General features: G+C 40.7%; 1 protein-coding gene across 1 annotated transcript in view; it reads left to right on the top strand.

Annotated features, from left to right (window-relative positions):
* The first annotated feature begins 3,510 nt into the window (after positions 1 to 3,510).
* The window catches only part of ACTN2 (actinin alpha 2), a 71,764-nt gene continuing 56,744 nt past the window's right edge, over positions 3,511 to 18,530 (top strand). Inside the window, exon 1 of the mRNA XM_086743276.1 lies at positions 3,511 to 4,178. Coding sequence (XP_086599402.1) covers positions 4,044 to 4,178 — 135 coding nt within the window. The 5' untranslated portion in view covers positions 3,511 to 4,043. The remainder of the gene's footprint in view (positions 4,179 to 18,530) is intronic.

Raw genomic sequence — 18,530 nt, 5'->3', positions numbered from 1 at the left:
CATGAACAGTGAAAATATGGAGGAGTGAGTTCTTGAGGGAATGATGTGATGGCTTTTGGAGAGCAAATGGATGTTAAGTATAAACTGTGTGAAACGATTTCAATTTCATTAAAAAAATGATAAAGGTTGACACAGGAGGTGAAAACTGTGCTTCCTTTGGTTAGAAAAACCCTTTCATTCTCAAAGTGTGCCAGGAAGCTTTCGCTTAAGTGGAATTCAGTTCAAAGATCCTTCCTAAGTTTGAACTCTGGTAAGAAACACCGAGTGAGTTCACCCATGGATCTGCTGCTCCGCTTAGGAAAGTTCTGGCCTTCTTGGTGCTCCTTCTGTGTGGGAAATGATCTCTTGTTGCCACAGTGTTCTCCTGGGGTAAAGGCATTCTGCTGGCTAGGCCCTTACTAGCACTTATGTTAGCCTGAACTACAGCTGCACACCTTTTGCCAATAAAAGATAAAAACAGTTGACAATTCAGCTCTGCCATCTTTCTGATCTCCCTGTGCCACCTTATTTATTCTAATCTGTTTGGCAATCGTGAGTATTCTTTTTGTCTTAGCACATTGTAGGCAATCTGTGTCATTTCTACGTCAAATATACTTGCTGTCTCTCAGGTATCTTGCCATGTCAGCTTGAAATTCTGTATCTATATGGTTCACTGTGTTTCTTCCTCTTTCTCTACTTGGAATTTTTCTGCTCAGCTTGCTTATTTCTGTTTTGATTTTATTTTCTTTCTCCTTAGGCACACATAGTTTGTAGCTGTGTGATTCTGCCAGCTTCAGTGGGGATAGTCCTAACCTACCTCTGATGTGGGAATAAGCTGTCTGAAGCACACTCCTTTATTCATACTACTCTGCTGGGCACAGCTTTCCTTTTCTCTAGGTGAGCTGGAAGAGGCAGCTCCCTCTCCACTTCAAATTTGGCATCAGAGTTCCATTTTGGCTCTCTTACCACTACAGACCTCCATTCATATGCTTCTTGTTACCATCCGCACAGTTAGTTTATAAAATTAAATTAAAGTAGTAAACAAAATACCAGATACTCCTCCTAAAGCTCCATCTATAAATATCTCCCCTGCCTACTCATGCTGCCTGATTAAGGGGCAGTAAGCAGTTATTTAGAGAACCTAAAACAGGTCAGATTCCATCAAGATAGGCACTTTTTAAAAATTGGGAGTATTCAGTTTAGCTTCCTGTTTCGTAGGTAAAAAGCTCAACTCTCTCAAAATACACAATAAGTTGAAGCCCCCTATTTTGACATTTTCAGAATTAAAAAACTAGATTTTTAATTCTGAAATATTTTTTCCACCCAAAATGAGCTAACATGACATAGCCAAAATGGATTTTTAGGTACTTGCTCCTTATAGAAAAATATGAGTTTATTCTTATTTGGAACTAACTTGTATTTTTTTGATCTCTCAGATTCGCTGAGAGATACTGTGGTTCTAGCTGCCAGTTCCTTGGAACAATGATGACATTTTTGTTTTATTTGTTTTGTTATGAAAGTACTAAGTTTACCTGTGTACCAAGTAAACATGGAAAAAATGAACAGTACCTTTGCAGCAGTGGCTAGCTATGTTTTGAGCAAATCCAGTTATTTTAGGAAAACACTTAATATCCTTCTTTCAGAATTCTAGAAAATCTGAGTAGATTTCGCTTTGATTTCCAGAAATCTAGGCGTGGATCTGACTCCAGTCCTAATCCACAGTGTGATCGGATATTCTTTGTCATTGTAATGCCTCAATTTTTATTTCATGACACAGGCACTTTGGCTCGTGTTACAGAATAAGAGCCAACAAATAACATGTGGCTTTTAACTCGTACCTCCCTGTATGAAGCCATCCAATACCCATAAGGCTCACCTATACTGTGCAGAGAGGAGTGATGCGTCACGTCACTGTCTGACTTCATCCACGTAGACCCCCAGACAAGGCAGTGCTGAGGAAAGGCACAAAGCTGGTTGCAGTGGCTCGCCTCCAATGAGATCACAGGTCTTGTCAGTGCAGGGGAGCTCTTTGCACAGGAGGCTGCTCTGGTTCGGAGCATTACAGCTTTACATGTATACTTCTGGGACTTCTTCCAACTTCTTCCTGCGAATAAGAAGAAATTGTTTTGCTGACTTCAGAGGCTTAAATAGTAATTTAGGTGATTGGTATTAGACATGTATCATAAACCACAGATCACTATCCGGGTATAAAAATAAACCACACAAATTATACCAGCATACACGTAATGTGTACATACATGAAGTATTTTGTTTTGTAATTGCTATTTGATATTATCTGAGAGTATCCTAAGAGAACACTCATCTGCACTTGAACAAAAATGTCTAGGCATAGCATTCATTAACATTTGATTCATTATATAGATGGAAATGTTGTAGAAACCTTGAGAATATTTGTGTTGAGCAGGTGAAAAGCCTGTGGTTCTGACTTTGCTGCTTAGGTTTGGAATCTTATTTTTAGACTGTAGAGTTTGTACATCAATTTTAGGTAGTTCAGCTTGCATGAAACATGTTCCAATTCTCTTCTAAATTTGCAAGCTTAGTGCTGCATTTATGAAGTTTTTTTGAGCTGATGGGTACGTACTAGCTGTGCATTTTGTATGTTCTTCTAAATTGCACAGACTTACGGGGTAGAAGGCAACTTGGCAGAAAGCGGAGCTTTAATTAGTACAAAGTGGAGGATGTGTGCTGTCTAGCTGTTAATTGTTCTGGTTATTCATTCCCATTGGCTCAGAGACCTATGGATGCCTTTACTGAACATAGTCCTCCCCTATATCTGACTTTGTCTTTTATGGCTTCCAAAAGCTCAGCTTTGGTGAGCATTTTTCTTTTTGTAAGTCAGGATGGAACTGTATTCAGTGTGGGCACTGCTAGAGAGGATGACCTTGGCTGGTGGTAGGTGCCGGCATTAGTGACAGGCTGGATGAAGAACACGGTAAACTTGCCAATTCCCAGAAGAAACATCATTGCCAGTACAAGTGACATGATACGACATGGGAGATTCGGGACATGCTTGCCAGGATGCTTGATCTCAGTGCTCTCTTTTCAGATTTTACCCTGTGGAAAGCATGGGTAAATGGTTCCTGTCACACATTTATAAAGTTATTGTTTCCACAGACTTCTGCATTTGCTTCTTGGTGCCTGCTTTTGGGATGTACTGAGCATGTTTCCTGGATGAAAAAGATACAAGTTGCTTTTCTAATTTGTGCTTCCATACATTCTGGCTTAACTCCACACCTGATTTCCACTGGAAATTGTTTCACCTCTTGGGTGTCCTGGTCTGTGCTGGCTCTTGCGGTCCTTAATCTGAAATGGCAAATGGGAAGTGACTCAAGGGTCCGCACAGACTTCAGATTACTGATAAACAGTGTCATACTGCATTAGCAAATCATAGACGGCCCTTGAAAAGTAGAAATCGTGTTAGCAGAAGGAAAAAAAAAGGGCGGGGGGGGAAAGACGGGTCGGTTTGGAAGGACAGACAGTCAGACGAGTAGCCAGTAGTTTTTGGCCGGAGTGCTTAGAGGAGGTGAGGTGGGTTCCCCCGGTCAGCCTCTCCGCCTTGCAGGCAGCCTCGCTGCCCGGTACAGGAGGTACCGGAGGTAACAAGGGGCGGAGGCCCCGGCCCCGGTCGCGACCGGGCTGAGGGCGCCCGTCCCCTGCAGCCGCGCCGCCGCTGCCCCACGTGACAGCCCGGCGGGGATAATAAGCCGCAGCGGTGAGCAGCGCTGGGCTTCTCCGGAGGGTCAGCCGCAGGGACTTGCAGCAGCAGCAGCAGCGAGAGAAAGAGCGAGGGAGAGAGGGGGAAGGAGGGCAGGAGAGAGAGGGAAGGAAGGTCACTACAGGTCAGCACTTACCTGACAGTTTCAGCCTCTGCTCTCAGCAAGACTCATCAATATTCATTCCCTGTCACCTTGGGAAAAAGAGAAAAAAAGAAAGAAAAAAGACACTGCTACCTACACCCCATCAGCAAGTAAACCGAGCTTAAAAACATACATATATTGAAAAGTAGTAGAACCTGCAGCAGCTGAAGCTGATCCCCGGGTAGCATGAACAGCATGAACCAGATAGAAACAAACATGCAGTACACCTACAACTATGAAGAAGATGAGTACATGACCCAAGAAGAAGAATGGGACAGGGACCTGCTCCTGGACCCAGCATGGGAGAAACAGCAAAGGAAGGTCTGGAACTAAAGTAGTGTGTGTCTGTATATGTGCTTCTGTGTCAAATGATGTCCTCTCTTATTGCCGTGCTGCATCTGGAATTGCCAGGGCTGTGCTAATTTTGTAAGAGAATATATTTTACATCGTATAAAGCATTTATATATAAAAAAATATATTAGCTACACTATATTTTGAGAATAAAGCATTCACTGTTTGGATTTTTAAGTGAAACCTATGTAAGATGAAACTAATTTATCAGAGTGAGGAGTTTCATTTTATATTGCACTGGAAATATTCTGTCAGTACCTCTAGATTTATATCTTAGTATTTGAGTAGTTTTTACTTCACTTCTTGGGTCTTACGTTCGGAAAGCAGAGTCTGAATTCATATGTGCGCCAGATTACTTTTCAAAAACAGTTAATCGCAATTGTGAACAGGGAAATAAACGAGATGGTTTAAAACTGGTGTGCAAAAAAAGTTTGCAATATTTCTGAGAGCAGTCTGAGCAATTGCTTTTGAAATTGTGATCTTGTGGGTCAACTCTTATTAGAATTTACTTTTAATTCTGACTGAATGACCTGACAAGGAAAATATTGCCTAGAAATATATCCAGGCTAGATTTGGAAAACTGTATTTCACCATTAGGTTCTCACATGCCAATTCACTGTCTGGGAAAAAAACGGATCTGTAAACTCCTTGGAAATGCTTCTTGCCTTTTAGGTGTAAGAAAATACTATGCCAGCAAGTACTGCTCATGTTTTTTTTTTTCTGAACATAAGTAGAGATTATAATCTCATCAGCAGTTTTGTCAATGATTTGGTACTTCAGTAATTTTTGCAATATCTAATTTCAGAACACTGAGTTTTAAGCAGAGAAAGATGAAATATTGTAAAGGATTTGTAACTTCCTAATGTAAAAGGTGATGTTGAAGTCACAGCTGACAGATCTGGGATTAAAAGGTTATCTGCTGGTTACAAGAATGAAAAAAAAAAAAAGAGGAGGAGGAGGAGAGAGAGAAACGATGCTGTAGACAAGGAGGTTGAATATGCTTTTTGCTCTAGATGAGCAGCTAACATCAAAAACTTAACTGGAAGGTGCCATCTTCTATCTGATGACAGAGTCTGGCCCACTGTTACAGTCACAGCTTCTGTAAGTGCTGTACTATAAAAGTATAGCTATAAAATTAAAAGCCGTTAGAATTGTTGGGGCCAATGGGTTTACTTTTCCATTACAATTGGTAGAGCCAATATTCTCCTCTCAGATTTTACTTGTAGCCTTCCTTGTTCTATGAGTTTTAGCTGCTTTTATTCATTTAAAAAATTCATGTTGAGAAACTCAACATAAGCTAGCAATGTGTGCTTGCAGCCTGAAAAGCCAACTACATCCTGGGCTGCATCAAGAGGAGCGTGGCCAGCAGGTCAAGGGAGGTGATTTTGCCCCTCTGCTCTGCTCTCATGAGACCCCATCTGGAGTACTGCGTCCAGCTCTGGAGCCCTGAACATAAGAAGGATGTGGACCTGTTGAACCGAGTCCAGAGGAGGGCCACAAAGATGATCAGAGGGCTGGAGCACCGTTCCTATGAGGACAGGCTGAGAGAGTTGGGGCTGTTCAGCCTGGAGAAGAGAAGGCTCCAGGGAGACCTTGTAGTGGTCTTCCAGTACCTAAAGGAGGCTTAAAAGGAAGATGGGGAGAAACTTTTTAGCAAAGCTTGTTGCGATAGGATGAGGGGTGATGGTTTTAAACTAGAAGGAGGTAGATTCAGACTTGATATAAGGAAGAAGTGTTTTACAATGAGGGTGGTGAAAGACTGGAACAGGTTTCCCAGAGAGGTGGTGGATGCCCCATCCCTGGAATCATTCAAGGCCAGGCTGGATGAGGCTCTGAGCAACCTGATCTGGTTGGAGATGTCCCTGTTCCTTACAGGGGGGTTGGACTAGATGACCTTTGAAGGTCCCTTCCAACTCTAACCATTCTGTGATTTTATGATTTTCCTACATTCACACCTGTTCACATCCTGCTGTACGAGTATAGTGGGAGAAGGTCTGGGCTAGATTTAAATTAACTTTTCTTGATCTACCAGCAACTGCAACTTCTAAAGAGTTATTAAGCTGTACTCACCAACACTGACATTTCTTCTGATTTGATATGCTTTAGATAGTGAGCTATTCTTTTATGCTTTATAAGGAGAATGGAAATTATCTTAGTGCTTAAGTGCTTTAGTGATTTGAAACTGCTCAGCTGTAACAGGTCGTGGTTACATTTGATTAGTATTCAATTGTCCAGCATTTCAGAGAATGCCATTTTCAAAATAAAGAAATAATGAACACGTTACTAGATAATTAGCATTCTAATGCAGTTTTCCGAAAATGCAGATAAATGATAAAAAATAAAGGGCATTTGGATTCTGCAGGCTTTCTTATGCTTACAGTAAGTTTCTTGACTTTTACAGAAGAGCAGGAGTAGTTAGTATAAGACCCCATAGCAAACTTTTTTTTGTTTCCTTTCCTCCAGACAGACAGCGCTTCAGCAGAAAGCCAGGTTTCTACACTGATAAATTAAAGCAGATTCGGCTTTACTTCCATAAAGCAGAAAGATTGTGGCTTTGTTACTTTTTATGTTGTCAGTTCCCAGGACTTAATTTTAATATTAAAGTGATACCACATTTAAATAAAATTTAGAAGGAAGAATCCTCATTCCTTTGCTTGGAAAGGAGTCTGAGTTTATTATTAAATGAAAAACATGTACTTTCATCATAAAGAGCCTGATAAAATACATAACATTTCAAAGCCTGTGTATTTTTATAGTTGGTGCTGAGACAGTTGCAGAAAGTGCTTTCTTTATTTCCTTATTTATTAGGAGAAGATTGCAAATACATGGGCACAGATCTTTATTCTAACTGGTAATAGAATATTGAAAAGTGATCTCAGTGGAGCCCTGGCAGTTGGCAGCATATATTTTCTATTAGACAGTCTTGGAACAAACCAAAAATAAATGCCATTGTTTCTATTGTGGGCTGCCCTCGCCAGACTTGCCATTTCAGTATGCCTGGTATGAGATCTGTCAACAGATGCTGGTAACACATGATGATGTCCATAGGATTACAATGGATGCGACGCCTAATTATAACCATGGTTCATAGAGTATTATGGTCTGCTGTAATCCAGGCTACTTGGTGGTTGCAGATGAAGAATGAAGATGAAGTACACTACAGGAAAGGAGACCGAGTTATAGCTTAGTTCTGTCTCTCTGAATGTGAACAACAATTTCTATGCATTAGGGTAACATTTAGCCTGTGTTAAATCAAGAAAATATGACATTTTGACCATTTGTTGCATTAGGCACTGTTGGTAAAAACTTAAACAGGATCAAAAGGTTGGAAATTTCAGGCAGCAACTTTAAAAAAAGACTAAATAACAAAAAAAAAAAATCTGTGATTTGGATGGACATGCTGTCTTCAATAGGAACTAATTAGAGAAGTACAGCCTTGGTGTCTTTTGAACATGTAGATGAGAACCACGAAATTGGAAATTTCTGAAATCCACTGCTTGACCCAGTACACGTCCACTGGCCACATGTGCTTAAACAGCAGTTGAAAGATCTATGAAAGTGACCCCTTGTTTCTTCAGTACTACACGGAAATAAGAAAAGTATTTGGAATCAAAAGATCTGGCCTGAGGGAATGGGATGCTCTTCTTCACTCTGCTCTTTAGGCAAGGTCAACTCACCTCAGACCTCTGTTTTCCCACTGGTATGAAGAGGACAGAAGTGATTTTTGTAACAACTGATAGAAGCGGTTGGTTCTATGGTTGGTTCTATGTTGGTTCTATGGACTGCCTTTCAGTCCCTGCCCTGCTGGATGGAGTGGGAGTGAAAATCATACTCGCTCATAGTGGAAGACTTAAAACCTGATTTCTCTTCTCTCCATGATAAATTTATTTCTTAAGTTTCCAAAAAAAGTTCAACAAACCTTTTAGTTTTCACTAGCCTGTGTCCCAGTGTAACTAAAAGGAATGTAGGAAAATGCAGTGTCCCTTAGCTTAGGAAACCAAGCACAACAATGCTACTTAAAATGCAAACGTGTTGTTTGCAGTGTGTTTGAACTGCCAACACTGCTTAGTGAGCTGTGTGCTAAACTGTGCTCTTTCTTATTTGTAACTTTTGCTGTAAATAATTTATTTTAGGAGTGTTCTTTTTAAAACTTTGACATGAAATGTGGTTTGTTAGTTTTTCAAGGAAGTCTTAAGCCTTCAGGACAGAGAAAAGATCTGAATGTTGTGAAACTGGTGTGATCCCTTCTTCAAGACAGTTGTATTGTAAAGCACTAAACTGCCTCCATGTGTTTGAGTCGTGTCTTCTCCAGTCATTCAGGCATGTCGCTGACACTGTTGCACTAACACATATAAGGAAAGAACAGGAAACATACTCCTTGCCTTACTGATATTATTATAGATGGATGACCTTATCTAGCTTGCTGTATGGCCCTCATACCGCTGCTTTGTTATTGCAGAAGGAGTTAAATGTAGGTGTCCATGCAATTTCTGACCATTTTTGGTGGGTTTTTTTACACTGATGGAGAATAAACAGGAAGACAGACTATTTGTTTACCTTGATATTGCACTCTTTGTGAATGCAATTCTTCTTGATGACACTGAATGCTGTGCATGAGTGAGGATTTTAGAAAAGGTTCTTTAGGAAAGAAGCTATGTCTTTCTAGTCCTCAGCAGTACATACCAGATTACATTTTCAGTGTGACCTACAAAGATTTATCTGCATGACCTTCTATGGCAGGTAATACAACTCCTGTTGTCCTTGCAAATAAAAAAAAATGCATTTGGAAGCCACATGTATGGCAAATTGTTTGGAAGAAGCTACCAGGACTGTGAATTATGGGCAACATCCTTCTTTTTCTAGTGTTGCTGCAACTTCATTAAGTTCAGTAGATTTGAAATGTTCATTGCAGCCTGCAAGAGAAATTGACCTTGTGTTCAGTCTGACTTCAGTGTCTATAAATAGAGTTACAGTCAGTGTCCTGGATTCACTCTGAAGTTTGTGTGGTCTTCTGTGGATGGAATTATTTCTTATCAGAAGCCTCTTCCTGGAAGATATCTACTGGTGAGTGAGAAGACAGATGAAGTAGTAGAAAGGAACAGCTTCATTCTTCAGCCAGGAAGAGAAGGAGAGAAATAAGCAAGACTGAATGAATGAAAAAGAAATGTAAGGCAGAAAAACATTGGCAGCAGAAGCTGGATGCCACCAGCAAAATTCAGTACTGTAGAGCCACTCTTCATGGATTTACAGGCTCTGGATTGAAATAATTGTCATGGACAATATAGCAATATCTACAGTGTGTACAGGGCATTCCAGCTTAGGTCTTACTCTTTTACTGAGATTACCTGGAAATAATCAAAGTTGGAATTTTAGGTATGGGTTTTTGGGGTGGCAGTCTTTGAGGTTTTTTTGTTCTAGACTGTGCAAAATTCTTTTGTTGAATAATCGACCTTCAGGTTAAGTTCCCATAGCTCACAGAGGAACCATCTATCTCTTGAGGGTTTTTATTGAGGTGTCACTTCTTACCCACATGGAATATCTATGGGATTGTTGAGAAGGCACAGAGATTCCCTTCTGCGAGTCAGCAACATGAACAGGGTCTGGATGAGAACCAGCAGTGAACGTAGGAGGTGTGAGGGAGGAAATAGGTACACTCCTTTCTAAGACAGTATGGGCCTTCTCATTACTTATTCCTAGTACTTACCTGTTACCAGTTGGATATTTCTTATAAAAATGGGAGCCCCGGGTTGAGTAGCTTTAGGACTAATTTCAGAAGGGATTTGTTAGGAGGAAAATCTTCCAGAGTCGAAAGCAGAATGATAGTCAGTAGAAAAAATGTGTTCTATACTGAGTCCTACACTGCAATTCTCTCCCTCCTTTACCTTTTATGCACAGAATTAGGATGATGTAGATGTATTGGGAATTCTGTAGGTTGAAATGCAAGATGTTCTGTTACTACTAATAGTTAAGAAAGCAAACAATTTCATCTTTTTAGACTTATTTTTTCTAGTATTCAGTCAGTACTGTGACTGTCTTCTATAGAAGAACAATGTTTTGCCAAATGATATATGCCACTATAGATGCAGAGTGTTCCTTGGTAACATGAAGTTTCAGCACTCCAAGGCCAAAAGCTTCTCCTCTAGGTGCATCAAAAGTTTTCTTTTCAAACAGTGGATGCCAAAGCCTCTAGTATTAAGAACGTGCACATAAAACCTCTCTCATTTCCTTTTAAATCCTGGGGTGCTCTTTAAGTGACCTTCTCAGTGGTAGATGGCCCCATATGGGGTCTGACTCAAAACTTGGTAGTCAATAGACAAACTTAATTTTTTTCTGCCAAAGTATGTCTTGATTTTTCAGCATATACTGTAACTGTCCTAAATATTAGACACTGGTGCAACAGAAGGACATGGAGTTGCAGTATCTCTAGTCCTATGAAGAGTTGCCATGAGGGTAGAGGGACTCTGTATAGAAATATGGGATATGTTTATGGCTTGTTCTGTATGATTGGCTTCTTAGAGATTAGTGCTTGTTAAAAATAGTAACATGTTAAATTCCTCTTGCTGATGTTACGTGCATGGAATGGTGCTTGAGAGGAGCATGCTGAAAGGGTAGTGGAACGATCGTATTTTGTCAGTGTGCTTCATATTCTGTCTTGGAAGCTGTCAGTAAGGTGTGCAGCTAAAGAGAGCCCTGAATACTGTGGTGCTCGTGTATGAAGGAAAATTTAAAGAAAGCTATTATGAAATTAACTTAACTAGAAATATTTATGGAGGTAGTTTTTTTTTAATGGGAAGGTTTTCCTTGGCAATACTAAGTGCGAGAAATCAATATATTACTCAATATTACTCTTTCTGTTTAAACTCAAACAACTCTCTCAGTGTTGACCCATTCCAGGCTCTGTATGCTTTTGTTAGTGTTGTCAAATGGATAATTCCTACAGTCTCAATTCAGCTGTTAATTGCTTCTCACCCCCAAATATCTGCCAGCAACAGAACTGTATGGTTATGAAAAGAAATTATAAGAACCATTTAATAATGAGAAGCAAAGGCTACCTCCTACCTGCACTCACAGATACACACCACAGCCTCCCCCGAAATTCATATAGTAAAATGTCTGCAGATACGCTGATCCAATCAGTAAGACAATAAGGATTGGAAGAAAGTATGGGACTAAGTGGGTTTCCATAAGCTGCAGCCGAGGTGCTTAAGAGCTAGAGGAAAGCTATGTGTTAAGCAGTGGACTTTGCTATAATCTCTTGGGGGTGGGAGGTCTGCATCTTGACGTGGATCTGTGGTTGGGTCACTGGAGAGCTGAAGAGAGAGGCATGGGAGGTGTTTGCTTGAAAGAGCACTGCAAGTCTTCAGCCCTGAGACTGCAGTAAATAGTGAATCCACACTCACACAATTTGTAACCCTGTACCAGCAAAAGCAGGGCTCCGGTGTATTCTGTAAACTAATGAATCGCAGTAAGAAAATATCATTATTACATCACCAGTTTCCAAATCAAACTAAGACACCTCTGCAAGCTGAATGTTGACTGCTTTTTGCCAACAGGGTAAAAACACAGTTCAAAACCTTCTATGAGAGCCCTTCCATCCTCTTACAAGTAAGACAGAAAGAGTTTCATCATTACAACAGAAAAATCAGATACCAAATGCCTAACAAATTTAATCACTGTTGCATACATTCTGATCCCTTTAATGAGATGTTTAGGTAGTAGTTTCTGTATTGCATTGTACAGTTCTACTGAATTAATTTCAGTGAGACGGAGCATTAGGATTTTCTTTCTTTTAGTTGTGAATGCTGAATACTATATAGATATTGGTAGTAGTTTAGGAGTTGTACTGCAGAGCCTGCTTACAGAAGAGCGCATTGGATTTGTATCTGGGGTGCAGGTGGACATGATGCAGGAAGAAGCACGTCAGTGAAATAGAATTAGATAGGAATTTGTGCTGCTTAGCTTTGTCCCAAGTCAAAAGACATCCCTCCTGCATGTTGTTTTATATCTTTGACAGCAAGCAAATATAAAAGTCCTTATACAGTTGGCAAAGTTGAGTTGTTTCAGATGGCTTTACTGCCAAGCATAATTTCTTCTAAGCCCTAATTGTTGAGATAAACAATGTGTAACTGATATGAGCAGTGAAGTTGCTGACTCTGAGTGAGAATGTCTTTTATGGCAATGCATTCTTTACTTTCAGCTGATACCAAAAGGAGAATGTATTCACATCAAGCACTCCATTTCCTCCTAAATTAAATTTCATTCCTAGTAGTTTGGGGTGGTTTTCAAGTCTTCAATGTTTGAAGAACATCACTGCATGAAATGCTGTGATGAGGTGTGTGACGTTTGTTCTTACAATATCACTGGATTTGTTGCTTTTAAATATGTCTCATGTTGAGAGACTTGATGCATAAAGCTGATCATAACTACACAGGTGCTATACCATGCTCTTTTTCTACCTGATAAAATTGGGCATATATTTAAGGATAGAAGTTACCTCTTTCCACATCGTTAAACCAACAAACACAATGTTATGATCACCTTCGGTGACTGTTTCTGTACGTATTCTGTAGTAGCTCTTCCTGCGGGCAGTACAAGTAACTCTTCAATACAGATCAAGATCATTCTATGATTGTATACCAAGGGCAGATCGTGCCTGACCAATTTGGTGGCCTTCTATGACGGGGTGACGGCATCGGTGGACAAGGGACGAGCAACTGACATCATCTACCTGGACTTGTGCAAAGCTTTTGACACTGTCCCGCACGACATCCTTCTCTCTAAACTAGAGAGGCATGGGTTTGATGGACGGACCACTCGGTGGATAAGGAGTTGGCTGGATGGCCGCACTCAGAGAGTGGTGGTCAACGGCTCAATGTCCATGTGGAGACCGGTCACGAGTGGCGTCCCTCAGGGGTCCGTGTTGGGCCCGGCCCTGTTCAACATCTTTGTCGGCGACATGGACGGTGGGATAGACTGCACCCTCAGCAAGTTCGCCGCCGACACCAAGTTGTGTGGTGCCGTCGACACGCTGGAAGGGAGGGATGCCATCCAGAGGGACCTTGACAGGCTGGAGAGGTGGGCCCGTGCCAACCTCATGAAGTTCAACCAGGCCAAGTGCAAGGTCCTGCACCTGGGTCATGGCAATCCCAGGCACAAATACAGGCTGGGCGGGGAATGGATTGAGAGCAGCCCTGAGGAGAAGGACTTGGGAGTGCTGGTGGATGAGAAGCTCAACATGAGCAGGCAGTGCGCCCTTGTGGCCCAGAAGGCCAACCGCATCCTGGGCTGCATCAGGAGAAGCGTGGCCAGCAGGTTGAGGGAGGTGATTCTGCCCCTCTACTCTGCCCTGGTGAGACCCCATCTGGAGTACTGTGTCCAGTTCTGGAGCCCCCAGCACAAGAAGGACATGGACCAGTTGGAGAAGGTCCAGAGGAGGGCCACGAAGATGATAAAAGGGCTGGAGCACCTCTCCTATGAGGACAGGCTGAGAGAGTTGGGGCTGTTCAGCCTGCAGAAGAGGAGGCTCCGGGGAGACCTGATAGCGGTCTTCCAGTACCTCAAGGGGGCCTACAAGAAAGATGGGGAGAGGCTGTTTAGTAGGGCCTGTTGCGATAGGACGAGGGGTAATGGTTTTAAAATAGAGGGGGGTAGATTTAGATTAGAAATTAGGAAAAAATTTTTTACGATGCGAGTTATAGAACACTGGAACAGGTTGCCCAGAGAGGTGGTGGAAGCCCCATCCCTGGAAACATTCAAGGCCAGGCTGGATGAGGCTCTGAGCAACCTGATCTAGTCAGGAATGTCCCTGCTCCTTGCAGGGGGGTTGGAGTAGATGACCTTTGAAGGTCCCTTCCAACCCTAACCATTCTATGATTCTATGATTCTAAGATAGCATGGTCCTAGTCATCCTCAAAGTACTGGTGTGAAAGGATTACAGGGCATGTGTTACTGCGCTGCAGGAACAGAGCATCTGCAGAGACAAAGGTAGAAGACTTTGAAATGCCACCTTCTCCTTTTAGGAAAGTGTCCCACTTGAAATGGTAGCTTGTAGAAATACACTTCATTCTTCAGAAGGCCTGTCCAGAGGGAAGCAGAAGCTGATAATTTTCTGGCTAATGCTTAGTTAGCTTCTATATTTGGACCTTAAATTTCCATGTGTGCACATGTGAGAAAATTAGTCCTGAATTTAGGTCCTAAGTGCAAGAATGGGCACTGCTGCTCCTACCTCTGGTCCCAGTTTTCCCTGCTTTTGAGTTATAAGGACATATCACTTTGTCCATGTCTTCATCTCCAATATAGTGGTTGTAATACTTACGTGCTGGCTTTACAGATGTGAGGGCTAAGAGTTTGCTGTACTTGGTATGAGTAAGATCTTCCATTTACTTCAAATGCTTCCTCCCAACTGCTCTTAACTGTCAGAATTTCTTCAACTTGAAATCTGATGCTTGTTCTTATTTTTTGTCAAAAAGCTAAGCAAAATCAGTCCAGCCATCCATTACGTTGATAAGTAGCAGAACCTAATTTAGAGCAGATGGCTTCTACTCTGACCTGCCCCCCAGAAAAGCCTTGCTCTCCCCCACTACCATAGCAGGAGTCTGTGGAAAGTGAGTACCCTAGTCTAAAATTAGCATCTGTCATTATTCCTTAGGCATCTAGGGAAACGCTCATATTTTTTATAGGTGTTGAACACCCAGGCATTTCCACTGACGTCAGGAGGAACTTCTGTCTATTTTGCACCTCTGAAAATCAGCCTGCTATTTTGGCACTCACAGAAAGGCTTAGCCATCTAGCATTAAGTGATGTTTTTTTTTTAAACTCCGTTTTATGTTTAATCTTGGCACCAGTGTAGCTTTTCACTCCTGCAGTACGTAAGACATTGCACTCTTTAATATGAAGAAAACTAGTACCTAGTTGCACTAAATACACATTTTAAAAGATACAGAAATGATTGTGTAGCTCTGGGGTATTATTTCACCTGGAGGAGTTTCTTTAGGCTATGGAAAATCTCTACAGTCCAGGCTTATCTCCAGCTGTACTCTGGAGTGTAGTTCCACCACACATTTTCTTTGGCAGAGCAGCTGACCACCTTTGACTCTACTCCTATCCATAGATTTCCAGCCCCCTTCATTTGCTGGTAGAGTGATCTGCTATATATCAGATCACCAAAGTCATTTGAAGCGACCCTCCCTGTTCCTACCACTCTTTAATCCCAAGTTATTTCAGTCATATAGTTTGCAGTGCAGCCCCACAAGCAGCTATCTGTACATGTATATATGATGTATAATGCACTTATTGTCCATCTGGTGTTAATATTAAAAGACAACAAACCACCATACATGAGGCTGAAGTTTACTTCCTTTCCTGTTGTCTATGGCTTTCATTTCCATGACTGAGCACAGGTCCCAGTGTGGCTCCCGTTAAGAACTGTGTGTTCAATTGACAAAGCAGTTTGCTTATCCCAAATACTGTGCTGTCTAAAACACAGATGTCTATGCTTTCAGCAGTTACAGCCATCATTGTTTGTTATTTATCCATCTATTCTTAGCTGAGTGCTTGAGAACAGGTTACTTAGTTAAATTTCATATTCATATATAATCAAGCCATCCAAAGACCCTGAGTAACATTTTGCTTTTTATTCTTTTTTTTTAAGAAAAGCTCAGTAATTTAGGAAATTGGGCTTCACTAAAAATTATTTAGGAACTCCAGAATTTTTCTGAAAGTCTACTGGCTTATAGGATATTTTTAATGTTTTAGAAAATGTTATAGCTAGTGCCTCATAAAAGAACATTATCAATTAAAAAAATCAACTCAGTATGTTTAAGTAGTATCTTCAACAGCAGCAGTTACCAAATTCTTTGAAACTCAGATTTTTAAAACAACTATGAAAACAAAATTGATTTTTTTTTTTAAATAATCAGTTACAATAGTAAAGAAATTAACATGGACAGGTTATATGCTTTCTGTACTGATAAATATTGCATTGAGTAACCCGGCCTATATGCCACAGAGGAGCTTTTTTTTGCATAATTGGGAATTAATGCATGTGATTTTCCTTTCTCTGTAAGAATCTCAACCGAAACTTTAATTTATATTAGAAGTGAAACTGGATTTGGTGATCTTCAAATGTACTACGTAACAGAGTGCAAGACGACATTTACTATGTAAATATCTTGGGGTCTGACTATTGACATACTTAACCCATCAGTTATTGGTGTCAGGGACTTAAAGATGTGTGTATTGGTGTATGTGAAATTGGAAAAGCTTTCAAAATCTGTTTTAACTTTATCAGTGAGAAAACATGCTTTTCTGATTGTGGAAGTATTTTTAAAATGTTGAGAAATTGGATGGGAACATACTTTTATCCCACGCTGACTATATTGACCAATTCATAATCGACTTCCTTACTCACCTGCAATGTAGTATATAATTAGTGGATAAAGATAGCATGGTGAAGAAAATCAACAGAGAAAGCAGGGGAAAGACATTTGGAAATCCAGTCAACTAAATCCTGGATTAGCCTACTTTAATTAATCCTTCTATTTCCAGAGGGCATACCTTTAGTTCCTTCCATACTATAATGTGTGAATGTTCTTTTCATCTCATCCTAAATAGTATTTTGTCATCTAAATAGGTATCTGCTGAAACAAAAATGTTAGCCAGCAGTATCTGGGATAGTTCAGGAGCTCTTGGGAAACCAGGAGGAGCACGATAGGGCACAGCTGATGGAAGAGGGACCTGAGACTGGAAAAGGAGAATAGGAGATGTGATCTCATTATAAGAATGTTCATTTGACATTGATAGGGTAGTGGTAATGCACGTTCATTGCTTAGTATATACTTAATAGAAAGCCCCAGGCACTATAGAGGGCATAGACTTCACCTTTAAAGCATACCTGCAGATTTGTCCCTTGCAGATCCACCACAGTATTCGAGACCCTTTTTGGATTACCAGTACTTTGTTTTTAACTCTCCACAGGGAGAGGCAAATGTAACAGAGATGATGCTTTTGTTCCGTAATAGTGAAGAAGTGGCCAATTGGAGAAGAGTATAAAGGGAGAGAAAAAAACAGAAAAATGGCTGGCCACAAACCTTTTATTGTTGCTGAAACAGTTTCCTCCAAACCTGTAGGCATTTTTACTGTGAATCCTTTTCTGAAGATGCCTTCTGGTTTGTTGATACTCTTGTGAAGTAAAAATGCTGAGCATGGAAGGTGGTGCTCCAGAATTAACTCCTGAGCCATGTAGAAATGAGTTAATTTCTTTTGACCCTACAATAGTTCAACTTTTTGTTGAATATTTTGGTCCCATGACATACTAAATACCTTTTTCTATCCTTGTATTTCTTAGTTTTTCAGTAGTTAGATCCAAAAAGTGCACCTTAAATATAGCTCTTTGTCTAACTAGTGCTTACAGTGAGACCTCCCAAATACCACGTTGCTCAAAAAGATCCAGAAAGCACCAGAATGCAAATAGCTCACTGCTCCATTAACTGAGTATGCCTTCAAAAGTATCAAGGGTTGTCTTGATTTTTTTCATCCAAGCTCTGTGTCTAAAAACTTGTAGAGAGCAAGAGTGAGAAGGTGTATGAGAGGTGTTTGGGAGCATGCATCAGTACATTGGAGTTTCCAATGCTTAGGTCCCTCGTGCCCTACCTGGTTGGCTGGGGAGAAGTATCTTTTGGACAGCCCTTTATGGCATATGAATATGTATTTCTATATAAGTGCAAAGATACAGACTTTATTGCATGGGTGATAGAGTCCATGAAAGCTTTTATAAAAATTTCTTTCCTACGCTCAACTTTGTGCAGTGCAGAGGCAAATCTATTTTAATGCTCTGACAACTGGGCATGAACTGATTTATTTGTAGGTATGTGGTGTAAAGTGATCAGGAATGCTGTCTAAGATATTAGTTGCCATAAGCATACTACTTCAGGTTGGTTAGTATGCTCTGAAGTTAGGGTACCCTATTAGAGGAAAATACTGCAGTGCCATGCAGATATTTGGCAGTCCTCAGAGGTCCAGTCTGGATGCTGTAAACTCCGAGTCATGCTGTGTGGGAGTGCTGTGTCTCTGTCAAAAAGGCCCAGGTCCTTGTGGGCGATGCTTCTCTATTTCTGCAGATTTCAGTAGGAGGCATTTTGGAGGGCAAAATTTGGCAGTGTTGCAAGTAAAAAAAAAAAATCTACTATGATCTGTTGTTGAATTATTAAATGCTAGAAACAATATGGCCTATTGAAAGAGATAAACATGTCTATAAACTTTTCCTTCAAGGGAAATACAAAATCAACCTCTGAAAATAAAAGAAAACAAAGACCATTGACCAAA

Source organism: Chlamydotis macqueenii, chromosome 3 (assembly GCF_036417535.1).
Source record: "Chlamydotis macqueenii isolate bChlMac1 chromosome 3, bChlMac1.mat, whole genome shotgun sequence".
NCBI classification, from domain to species: Eukaryota; Metazoa; Chordata; class Aves; order Otidiformes; family Otididae; genus Chlamydotis; species Chlamydotis macqueenii.
This window is presented reverse-complemented; position numbering and strand designations above follow the sequence as displayed.